Source organism: Rhinolophus sinicus, chromosome 5, assembly GCF_057876585.1.
Source record: "Rhinolophus sinicus isolate RSI-liver-muscle chromosome 5, RSI-T2T, whole genome shotgun sequence".
Classification (NCBI taxonomy): domain Eukaryota; kingdom Metazoa; phylum Chordata; class Mammalia; order Chiroptera; family Rhinolophidae; genus Rhinolophus; species Rhinolophus sinicus.
In genome coordinates this window covers 27,542,351-27,555,436 of record NC_142505.1, presented here as the reverse complement: position 1 = coordinate 27,555,436, position 13,086 = coordinate 27,542,351, and the positions used below count along the sequence as shown (strand labels likewise).

Sequence of the window (13,086 nt, the reverse complement as noted above, 5' to 3'; positions counted from 1 at the left end):
ATGAAATATGAACAAATAAAAATAACTGGAAACTTTGTGGTTTTTTTTTAAGGCTCTGTCTTTAATTGATAATCTCTTTGATACCGTACATTTGCAAAAGACAGATTTAACCGCCTAGAGTACATCCTCCACCCTGGCTCAGACTATAACCCAAGTGCATCTTGAAGTTCACTGGTTCTGGAATTCCTCCTGTCCCACTCTAGTACTGCTCTATCTTTGAGTTCCACATGTGATTATTTGGACTTTTAATTCTACTTGCCTTGTGATTTCCCATCTTGGCTTTGATGATCCATCTACAATGATGAATTCTTGGTTCTTTAATGCCTGGTGCTATTGACTTGACTTGTCATTGGGAGTCTCTCTCTCTGTCTCTCTCTGTCTCTCTCTGTCTCTCTCTCTCTCTCTCTCTCTTTTTCTCTCTTTCTCTCTTTCCCCTCCCCCTCAACAACCCTGAGGGAGAAGTGATGAAAAATAGACACTATTTTTCTTACCAACTTTCCTTTTGACTGCATTGTCTTCAGTAACACAACTAGAGCAAAGAACTACTTTGTGCCTCAACTATGACATTATGTCTGGTCCTAACTCATACAATACTAAAATCAGATGGGTGTGGCTTGGTAATATTGATCTTTTTGTGATTTTACTGTTCAAAATGACTAAAAATAGACCAAATTACAAAAACCACAAGTAGAAATGCAATTCTGGCATAACACAAATACAGGTACAATTTCTACTTATGGCACTCATAAAAAATAACTATAAAATCATAATGTGCTTAAGGGAGAATCTATTTTTTTTTCTTAAGCATGGCTCCATTATTTCAAATGCTGAATATTTTATTCCATTTAGGTTTTTAAAAACATAACATTTCAGATTTGTGACTAATAAACTACATGAAAGTTCAAACATATTAGTTATATTTTAAAAGCTAGTCTAGTGCTTAAATAGAGCTTGATACATCTGTTTCTGACTGTGCTATAAAAGTTGGTATCTAACAGATAGGCCATTGGAACAAAATATAGAGATCAGAAACAGATCTACATATATATATGATCACCTGATTTATGACAGAAGTATCACTGAAGTGCTTTGGGGAAATGATCATGATTTCTAAAAATGATACTGAATCAATTGGATATTCACCTGGGAAAATACAAATCCCAACTCCTGCAATACACCATTCTCAAAATCATCTAAGAACATTAACTATAATAGCCCAAATTGGAAACAACCCAAATTTTCATCAATAATAAAATGAAGAAATGAATGTCTATATGCTTATATGATGAAATACTATACAGCAATTAAAAATAGTAAACACAGTGTCATGGTACCAAATTAATGAAAATCACATATGTAATGTCTAGTGAAAGAATCCATACACAAGAGTAATATACTATATGATTCCATTTATATGAAATTTCTAACTAATTAAACAAAATTAATCTATGGTAATCAGGACAACAGTGACATTTTGGAGGTTAATGACTGGGTAAGATCATAAAAGAGGCTTCTCGTGTTCTGGTTCTAGTTATATACCTCTATCCCTTGGTGGTGACAAAGATGGTCAGCTTTGGGAAATTTCATCAAGCTGTCTACTTAAGACCAGTTCATTTTATAGTATATATGTGAATTTTAAAATACAACGTTCTTTTGAAAAACATTGAACAATTTTGTATATAGAAACCTATAGTCAAATTGCTAACTTGTCTTTTTCTGACTGAAAATTACCTAAATTTCGAGAAGTGATTTATCGATATCACCATAAGAATCCCCTTCCTAGGATGGAAGAAGGGGAAGAATCATAATAAAAAAATGTTTGGTTGGTAGCATACAGATAAACTCTAAGTATAAATTCCAGCTCTACCACTTTCTAGTCGGATAACCTCAGGCAAGTTCATTCTAAATCTGTAACCTATTACTAAACGGACATAAAACATACTTCATTGTGACCAGGAGACGATCAAAATAGCTGATATGTGTAAAGCACTCAATCCCTATTGCATAGCAAAAATTTAATAAATATTACCTGCTATCATTTTCATTATTATCATTTATTATCATTTTAGCACTACTATATTATATCAGGTCTTTAAAGTAACAATACAATTAATAGCATTAATATGTTAGGCACCTTAGATAACTCTTTCATTGTCTCTCTCAATTTTGAAGCCCATAAAATAGTAGTAGCAGTACTACTAGTAGAAATAACGGCAGTGACAACTAATACCTGCTCAGTGGTTTACAACCTAGGAGATCTGACTCCAGATTCTCACTGTTAGCCACTCTGCTCTATAGCCTTCTAGGAATACCTGTCAGTCAGGATGGGCGAGAGCTAACTACAACAAATCCTAAGGATATTATTTTCCTCAAATATGAAAATGAACATGAAGTCCTAAGTAAAATATAAACTGATATGTAACTATGAAACATTTAATCTAATTTTTTTTTCTTTGAGGATATATAGGTTGAATTTTACATTGGGACAAACATTAATTAACATTTTTTATTTATCTCAGTCTCATCAATTCTGTTTTGTTATGTGGGTAATCAATATTTTACTTCATGTGAAATTAATAGACTCTAAGTTTTTTTTAAATTTCATGACTGAATATTACAGATACAATAGTCCTTATAGTTTTTATTATAGTTAAATTTAGAAATTTTACCACCTGATAACTATAACTATCAACAGAATAACTGTGCCAAAAGATTTCTTGGTTTAAATCATGGTTTTCCAGTAGGTTTATGTTTAATCATTAAATTATTTTTATTAAAAATGATCCACTAATCCTAAAGTTCAATATCAAATTTAAAGTTGCCTATCACTGAAAAAGTGACTAATTTACAGGGAGCCAAAATTGGTAGTTTTTTCACATACCAATGTGCATGTTTAATGGAAGTCTTTTGATGTGGTAAACGTATACAATAAATGAGAGCAATGTACAAAGTCAATAATAAAATAATTAGTATGGATAATAAGTCATGGTTTTAATAGAGATCTACTGGAAGTGTGTTCCTGGGTCACTGAGGCAACTTGATGACTGTTCTCATATATTTATAGAAAGGGATTTTGGATGGGAGAGGACAATGTATTGTGTATTGTTGCCAAGGACAGAACGAGAACCAAGGAGAGCGTGTTACAGGGAGGAAGGCATCTTGAGGAAAGTAAGAACTACAGTGATAGACATTTCTAACTAAGACAGTGCTCTTAGAAAGCAGAGAACTCACCACTGCTGGAAGCATTCAAAGGACCACATCCTTATGAAGGATGACATAGAGGGAGTTCCTTCATTTGACAAGAATTAGGATAGAGGACCTTTAGGTCTCTTCCCTTTTTTATTGGTCCATGTGATGTTGAGGGTCAAACGCAAAGCAAGAGTCCACCATGGTAACACTGGCCACCCTGGTACAAAACAGAAGCCAGTACCAGCCTCAACCACCCCTCAGTCCATCTGGTTGCCTTCTTTCGGCCTCACCTTTTCTAAATGCAGTTGCTCTTAAATGCTGTTTCTTACTGTCTGCTGTCCTTTCTTTTTCATAAATCTTTCACTTTAAGTTAAGCAAGAGGGAAAAATGCTGACAAGATGAGCAAGGGGTCAGTGGTATGAAAATCTCATCCACTAATATTGGCAATCAATTACAATCATTTTTAGGATTATTAGTCCCTTAAGCCTCTTCATAAATCAGCTCTCAATTATTATATTCCCACACCTTGTAGTGCAAATTGCTGTGACATCATACTGTGTTCAAAGGAGAGCCTCACAGGCAATGAAAAGAAGACAGAATGTTGTTAGAATATTAGTCTGGCAGTAGTTTTAGTTAAATATTTCTCTACCCACGGTGTACTACATTGATCATTTTTAAAGAAATGGCTAAATGAAGAAATTAATTATTTGTATGTGGTACATATGTTCTCAGGCACACCGTTATATTTTATTTTTTAATGAGTAAGCCATATGATTTTAAAATTATTTCCCATCTGGCATGTGTGCTAATAAAGAAAAGAAGTCTACTAATTTATGCCATATCTACTTTAACTTTTTTTTTTGGGGGGGGGGCGGGGGAACTTTCTAATCACATAGCTGTCACAGAAATCCAACTAGAAAAAATGGGTTTAACCTTCCTGATTTTTAGTCTACATACATAGCTATTTAGTGTGGGAGAGAAATGAAACATTCATTTTTGGAGGTCTTTAACAATATAAAAACATAATGTGTACATAGTTGTCTATTATTTGTCTTTATTTTAATCAAGCTTATACAAAACTGAAATACAACAAGGTAAATTGATTATCCATCAAAACAAGTAAGTGCCATCTGAATCATCAGAAAATTCAATTTTATTGTCTAAATTTGGTGGGGTATATTTTAATTTTTTTGGAAATTCTATAAATCACATAGAGAATGTACAATAGTACTCTAATGCCCTGCTTGTTTACTCATTATATATGATATCAGCAATACGTGCCACAAAGGATTGCTTATGCATATACAAACACATGAGACATTAAGGTTTCTAGATGTTCAATTCTTATGAATTAATTTGTTATGGTTTTTAGAATATTCTTCCTGATTCACGTTCTCTATATGTGTATATGCGTGTATATTTATGGATAATTGTTCACAGTGAGTATAAATAATAAGACAAATTGCACACAAAAATTTGGATATTAAAGAGTACACTTTCATGTATTTTTCAACATAAAGTTGAAAAACATACTTACGCTTTCGAGATGTCTGAAAATCAAAACCATACTGTTGCCTTTCAGGCAAGTTATGGATTGCCCGGAGGACACCATGTTCTGACTATAACATTTTAATCAGTTGCTGATCTAATCTGCCAAAGATACAAAACCTTATGGGAAATGAGACAACTACGGGCAGAAGCAGCTATAACCAATGTTTAGAAAGCTCCACTTTGCCCCCGTGATTCACTCATAAGGAACCCCAGATCTGGAAGACTCTTTTCTTCCTCATCACAATCATTTGATTCTATGCTCCCCTCAGTCTTAAAAAAGAACTCGTACTGCTAGCCTTCTCTGCCCTTTCATTTAAGGGCATATTTACAAACACTGAGTTCTCCTGGTTCTGGAACACCACTCCCACATCCTTGTTTCCCCACATTCAAATCTGTGACACTGATTTAATGTTTGTTTGTTTTTTACCTGGGTGGTGCTAATGCTGAATCTGGTCTGACAACACACTCAGAACTGCATTTTCCAGCACAAACATATTGTTATTCCCTATAAAATATATTTGGAAGTGCAATAAATCTTTATGATAATGAAAAGAAAATGGAATCAAGTATCAAAAGATGCTCTGTTTCTGTTGCTTACTGTCCTCATGACTTTAAAATTTTAAAGTCTCCTTCATAAATTTAAGGAGATTTCTTTAAATATCTGAGGGCATTGGTAAAATGACAATGACAGTAGTACAATACAACTGAAAGAGACTTGGCACGGGAACCACATAAACTAATGAACATGAAAAAGTTTTATAAATCACAATACACTAGAACTATGTCGATGCTGCGTACCCTGCTTCCCCGAAAATAAGACCTAGCTGGACAGTCAGCTCTAATTCATCTTTTGGAGCAAAAATTAATATAGGACTGGGTCTTATATTATATTATACCCTGTCTTATAGTAAAATACGACCGGGTCTTATATTAATTTTTGCTCCAAAAGACGCATTAGAGCTGATTGTCTGGCTAGGTCTTATTTTCGGGGAAACACGCTATATGACAAAACTAGATTTTTGAGAAATCAGTGTCCAAAAATAATGCTAATCATTGGATAAACCTACAGTTTTTGCACAATAGTATCATAGTCCTGGAATCTTAGAATATAAAATATATCTAGGTTTTTCGCCTGAAATAAACCTTAGATACTTATGTATTTAAAAAATGAATTTGTATCCATAGATTTTAAAAATTAGCTTTTATTCTTTTACTTTTATCACAATTTGTCTATAAGTCTTGTAATTACTTTTTTTGAAACCTAAAATTAGCATATCTTTTCATCCAATTAACTCAATTGAGTAACAAATTAATTTTTAAAAGCTTTCTAAACTGATATTTTGTAATGACTCATTCAAGAAAATATTTTTTCCATTCAGAAGTCTGCACTTCTGTTTTATTCTTTAGTCAATCACTTGACTTTAAAACTTTTGCTGCATCAATCAACCAAAGGCCAATCATTTCATTCATTCCTCCATTCAGGGGAGTGCCCCAGGTCTGCTGATGGTGGGCGTGGGTTTTCTGTGAAATGTGTGTTAGACCTAGGGATCATTTAGTAAATAGGCAGGGAATTTATCCCTTCAGTTTTTATAATGAATTTATAGACTTAACTTGTGTGGTGGAAACTAAAGCCTGGGAAACAACTCTTTGTATTTCTCACTTATGAGATGGAAACCTAAATGCCTATCATGAGCTTTCTTTTGGAAACCATGAAGTTGAAATAAATCTCTGCTTTATTTCGACAGCTGGTGGCCTGACTTGTTAGGTGGGCTGCTTTGCTAATGCGGGAATACATGAGTCTAGAAAGTTAAAGGGAAAGAATGAAAAGTTCACAGGCTACCATAACAACCTCATGGCATTCCACTGTGCCCCTCATGGTGGCCATGCTTCCATGATGCCCTGGTTCCTTGCCATGGTAGCATCTTGTCTGCAGTGGAAATTGCCTTGGGATTATTTTCATACCTTTGTGAGTGGCTTATCCTCTAGCTTCATCTTTTTGTTTTCTCAACATTAACAATGGAATTATTTTGATAATTTTATTGTTTGACAAAAAAAATATGACAATGCCATTTGAAAACGTTAGTCACAATAGACTAGAGCAATTATTGTTTTCTTTTTGAGACAACTTGAACTTACGTGTAGATCTGTAATGTGACTGGTCCCTCTTAAGGCATCAAAGCCCAAAGTGCTGAATTGGAATTTAGGAGACTTGGAATTGAGTCTCGGTCTTTCACTAACCAGCTAAGGGATTTAATCCTTGTGTCATTATCTACGTGGCCCTGGGCAAGTCACTTGATGCCATGTGTGCCTCAGCTTCCTCATCTGTAAAAAGGGTAATAAAAGTGCCTATCTCCTAGCATTGCTGTAAGGAGTCGATGAGATTTATGATTATAAAGGGCCTAGAACAGTACTGTGTGCGAAGAACATTGTGTTATCTATAATAATATAATAGTAACCTGTTTTGTTATAATTCCTATATAATCTCACCTCACAAGGCTATGAGGAAAACCAAATGACATAATAAATGTTGTACTAGTTTTTTATTGCTGTAGAGCAAAATTGCCACAAATTTAACATCTTGAAACAACACCCAATTATTATCTCATAATTTCTATAGGTCACAAGTCCAAGTATGGCTTAGCTGAAGTCTCTGCTCGTGGCCTCACAAGGCTGAAATCAAAGTGTTAGCTAAGCTGTGTTCCCTCTAGAGCTCAGAACCCTTTTCCAATCTCACGTCACTGTTGATAGAATTAATTTCCTGATGGTGGTAGGACTGAGATCCCCATTCCTTGCTTGACGTCAGCAAGAGGCTGTTCTCAGTAACTAGAGACTTCCTGCTGTTCTCTGCCAGGGGTACTTTCCACAATGTGGCATTTGCTTTCTTCCAGGCCAAGTAAGATCATGTCTCTCTGGCTTCTGACCCCTTTCAATCAGCTAAAGAAAACCCTGCTTATCATGGGTATACCTGATCAGGTTAGGCCACCTTTAGCCATATACAGCAATACGATCATGCTCACAGGTTTCAATTCACCCTCATTCACGGGGAAGAGATCATATGAGAGTGAGGGTCTTAAGGGGTCATCTTAGACTTCTGAGGGTCTTAAGGGGTCATCTTAGACTTCTGTCTTCCACGAATGTGAGTATGAAGTTAAAAGTAAAAATGATATGCAAATATAAAATGCACATTATTGTATGTTTTATCAATCATCATGATAATATCACATTTTTAATTTTTTTTTTCAATTACAGTTGACATTCAGTATTATTCAACAAATGTCTAAACTCATATAACACTATTCCACTTATTTTCAATGGTTTAAATTAGCTGTAAAGGGTATTCCAATTCATCTAATTATTATGTAACACAGAGCTTAGCATTTGCTTCGTAACTCCTTGAATTCCTATTCTCTTTGTGTGGGATATTCGCTTCCCACATTCCCTCCATTGACCCTGAGTCACTGAATCATGGCACTCCTCAAGGACAAAATTCTATGGAGAAATGTTTCTTTCGGATTCACCCGTCCATAACATGCTCAACCATTATTACCCTTAGGTGTATGTACCAATCCTAAAATTCCCTATGGACTGGTTGTACTCAACTCTAAAACAAATTAAGGACAAGGTAACTTTTCCCAATGCTTTAATGTTGTTTAACCCTGGAACTAAAAAGGCAGACTCAGAGATATTTATTCACAGGGAGCAGGAGTGAGCTTAAGAGGATCCACTATGACTTTGTCACTTGACGAGGGCTCTCGAGGGCTTCATACATCACAAAAGTTCAATAAATAGATAATAAAACATAAATAGGAAATAAAGATAAATATACGATGTAATAAAGGGATGATGTAGGGAAAGGTTGAAAGCAATTATATCTTCCATCAAAATGCAATGGAGAATTTAAGCCACAATCCAAACAAGAAACTCCTGGTACTTTGTTAATACAAACACCTTCCGGACAGGGACAAATTCCATATGCACATAGATTAGTAAAACTTTTGTACATGGAATAAAGTAGTATGATATTGTATAAAAAAATACAGTCTACAAGTTCTGTCTGTGTTCAGAATCATCTCTGCCACTGTTGGCAATATAATCATAGATGAGTTTCTTTTCCTCACTGAGACTTAGTTTCTGCATATTTAACATCTGTCTACTACAGAAGATGTCCTGAGAAGTAAGTAAAATAACCTAAGCTAAGTTCTTAGGACAGCATCTGGTACATAATGAGCATTTAGCAAGTGATGATTATTGCTTTTATTGCTATTATTTATTTTAATTATGTTAACATGTGACCCAGTGTCTTCACTGTACTAAGTGCTCAGAAAATATTATTTTCTTCACCCTTCTTCAATACCTGTTTGTTGAGTTGAACTGAATCTGTCAAGAAGAGTATTTTGGATATTACCAAATCTGAAATATGTTAAGAGGTTATTATTTGTCTAATTTTATACAATTTTCTTCCTCCTTCCCTTCTTCCCTGTGTGTCTTCTTTCCTTTCTTCCTTCCACCCTTCCTTTTTTTTGTCTTTCCTTCTTCTCTCTCTCTCTCTCTCTTTCTTCCTTCTCTTTCTCTATCTTTTCTCCCAAGCAGATATTATTTTAAATTTCCGAACAACCTATGTCAGCAAGTCTGGCCAAGTTATCTTTGAAGCAAGATCAATTTGCATCCACTATGTCACAACCTGGTTCATCATTGATTTAATTGCTGCCCTGCCTTTTGATCTCCTGTATGCTTTCAACGTCACAGTGGTGAGTAAAGAAAAGCGTTCCCTTCCACTTGACCTTAAAGGGTGGTTTTACCCTGTGTTTATTTTTCACAAGTTCAGGTTTTAAATGTTTGTTGTCATTTGGCATCCAGGATTTTATGTCCTTTTTAATAAGGATGCCAAGGTGCTCAATGACATACATGCCAGATTCTCCACTTGAGGAAGTTACTTCCTTTTGAAATTTGCATTACCTGAGTCCAGTTGAATACCTAGAATGAGGATATACAAGAGGCCTAAATTTATTGACACACTAATCAAATACTGACACACTAATCAAATCCTTTGATAAGGAAACCATCTATAGAATTAGAAGCATAACTCTATATTTCTTAGGCCTCGAGAATTTGGTGGAGAGTTTGAAGATTTCTTCTACCTTTATGACCTTTACTGTCTACCTCTTGAGTATTTCATTATTCATTGGCAAAACAAAGAGAAGACCAATAAAGAGAGAGAAAAATGCTGAAATTAAAATAAAAGAATTTAACGACTTCTTAGGAATCCTTATAAAAATGTTGGATGGTGAAGAAACTTAAATGACACAATGACCAACATAAGCTTGAACATTCTCTTGAATTATTATTCTATTCCTTCATCTAAAGCATTGATCTTCAAGTCTCTTCCTAGGAATGAAAGTATGACCACTTATAGTAATAGAAACTTTAACTCTTTAATGATTGATATTCTTAAAAGCATTAAGTGCTCCCTTATAAACAGAGAGAGTTTAAGGAAGGTATAACAGCATTTTGGGACCAGTAATGCAATTTGCTATTAGAGTGACCAATTTTAACAGGAAAAAGATTTACTAAACATTAGTGGCAATTAAACATGTTTCTTATGCAGTTGACCTCTTGTAGAAATCATATTCTCTATCAAGAATTTAAAAGCATGGTTTTTAATATTAAACAAAGTGATCAATATTTCAAATATAATCAATATCGACAGAATGAAGATGGAACTGTAATCCAGACTAGTTAGTACATATTTGTGCATTTGTTAATTGCCTGTACAATAGGGCTTTTTTTCTTTTCCTTTTTTCATTTTAATTTGGGAAGTTGAGGGTGTCAGTATCTTTAAGAGGTTTATAAGCCAACTGAAAGGAAAACTCTGGGGGAAATTTTAGTATATGATATCAGTCAGTGCTATGTTGAATTGTTATTCAGGCTTCTTAAAGTGCTTTTTAAGATTGAATGACTAGATAAGTGTACTATAATGAAAGTGTAATGACTTAAAACGGGCTTTTACAAGACTGCAAAAAAAAAAAAAAATCTAAAAGAAGTATGTAAGTCACAAAATGCCAAGAAAATTTTTCCAAATTCTCCTGAAGAATTGTTAAATAAATGGTGTTTAATAGACTGCTCTAAATTATCTTGCTTCTTGGCTAGTAAATATTAATAATATTTTTTGTATTCCATTTCTCTTTAGACACTGAACAAATAGGATAAATCTAAATATATATCATATAATCATATTATAAAATACATACAATTAAAAATATATAACATTTTTTCATATCATTAACATCCTCATTACCTGAAATTAAGACAAAGGATTTTTTTTTTATTTTAATGATCATATTTTGATGAATTTTAAGTACTTGTACTCTTTCACTGCACTCCTGCTCCCTTTCTTCATTCTGACTTGTGAAATCTGGCACAAATGTCTTATAAAGAATGCAAGTTGTAAATTAACATCCATGTTAAAGAGAAAGAAAAATTGGAAGGAAGGAACCTTTCTCTCTTATCAGTGATAATATTTTTATTTTTCATAAAAGTAAGCATATGATCATTACCTAATTAATACATAAGTTTGTTATTCCGCCAAATAAATTAGTCAGGATAAAATATTCTATTTGAACAGAAAAGCTTGTTCAATGTGTTATATGTACTTCTCAGGAAACATAAGTTATGAGGAATAATTATAAGTTATGCTATTGTTATACTGCACAGATTCACAAAAAGAAAGGAAGAAACAAATACATAAACAAAGGTGTCATCTTCCAGATCCAAAATGTGTTCAGTTAGAGCATCTCCATAGATGACATTGAAAAATACATTACAACCATCAAAAATGTATTGCACGCTTTAGCTTTAGTTCTGTCTACAACTGCTGATGGCAAATGCCTTTTATATTGCTCACACATTTATTTATTAAAACCTACTATGTGTAAGTCCTTATGAAAAGCACTATGAGAGAGAAAATTATGAATGAGACATAGTAAGTGTGATAGAGTGAAAAAAGGCAAAAGTTCAAATCCTCCTTTATCACATCATCTGAGTGACTTCTTTGGGGAAGTTATCAAAACGGGTCTAAAATAAGCATGAAAATTCCTACCGGGTTTCTGAGCAGCCTAAAAAGGCAACATTTCTCTAAAATACCTTGCTAAGTATCTAATACCTGGAAAGCCCTCAGTGCATGTTAGTTATCTCTCTCTCTCTCTCTCTCTCTCTCTCTCTCTCTCTCTCTCTCTCTCTCTCTCTCTCTCTCCCCCCCCTTCTCTCTCTCTCTCTCTCTCCCTCTCTCTCTCTCCTTCCTAGTTGATAGCCAGGAGGTCATCATGTCTACTTGTAATAGGAGGAACTGCCATTTCATAGGGTCTTTTGATGAATGCGTTATTATCATGCACCTGTGTATAAGTAGCTTATAATTCTTATCAGTTAAAATTCAGTACAGCATCCCAAAAGTAAAAAATACTTTCTTTTTTTCAATGATGTAATCCTATCTAAGTCAAATATGTCCCTTTCTTCTGATATTCATCAAGAGAAGAAACTTACATTTATAGCAGAAAGTTGTTGACTCTGATGGAAATAAGTGTATATATTTTTTAAAAGGTGCGAGCAAAATCATCAGGGCTGCCTCATCCTGGACACACAGGCTCATGTCCCTTGCCTTTAAAAATGACTATTGTCCTCATGTAAGGGAAGCACCACATTCTTCCTCAAATATCCCCTTTCTGATCAGAAAAAAAAAAAAAAAAAATGGGAGAGATTGCCTACATCAATATTATGTGTTCGGATAGTGTTTTAGTCTGCTTAGGCTGCTATAACAGAACATCACAAACTGGTGGCTTAAACAATATAAATGTATTTCTCATTGTTCTGAAGGCTAGGAAGTACAAGATCAGGGTCCCAGACAATTTGGTTCTTGGTGAGGACTCTCCTTCTGGTTTGTAGACAGCTGTGTCCTCCTGTGGTGTGGGGGGAGGGGAGGAAGGAAGGGGGGAGGGGAGAAAGGAAGAAGGGGGAAGGGGGAGGGGATGTGAATGGGGGAGGGGAGGGGAAGAAAGGGGAGGGGAGGGGAGGGGAGGGGAGGGGAGGGGAGGGGAGGGGAGGGGAGGGGAGGGGAGGGGAGAGGAGAGGTGAAAGCATATGAGAGAGTGCTCTCTGGTCTCTTCTTATAAGGGCACTATTCTCATCATGAGGACCCCATCCTCATGACCTCATTTAAACCAAATTGCCTGCCAAATGTCCCATCTCCAATATGATCATACTGAGGGTTAAGGCTCCAATGTATAAAATTTGGAGAAACACAACTCAGTCCACAGCAAATAGCTTCCTCCATTTGGGACTTCTCTTCCAGGTTTC

The 13,086-nt window shown here is 34.9% G+C and overlaps 1 protein-coding gene across 1 annotated transcript in view; it reads left to right on the top strand.

Moving 5' to 3' along the window:
- The window catches only part of KCNH8 (potassium voltage-gated channel subfamily H member 8), a 323,786-nt gene that overhangs the window by 184,922 nt on the left and 125,778 nt on the right, over positions 1-13,086 (top strand). Inside the window, exon 6 of the mRNA XM_019726038.3 lies at positions 9,331-9,488. Coding sequence (XP_019581597.2) covers positions 9,331-9,488 — 158 coding nt within the window. The remainder of the gene's footprint in view (positions 1-9,330; positions 9,489-13,086) is intronic.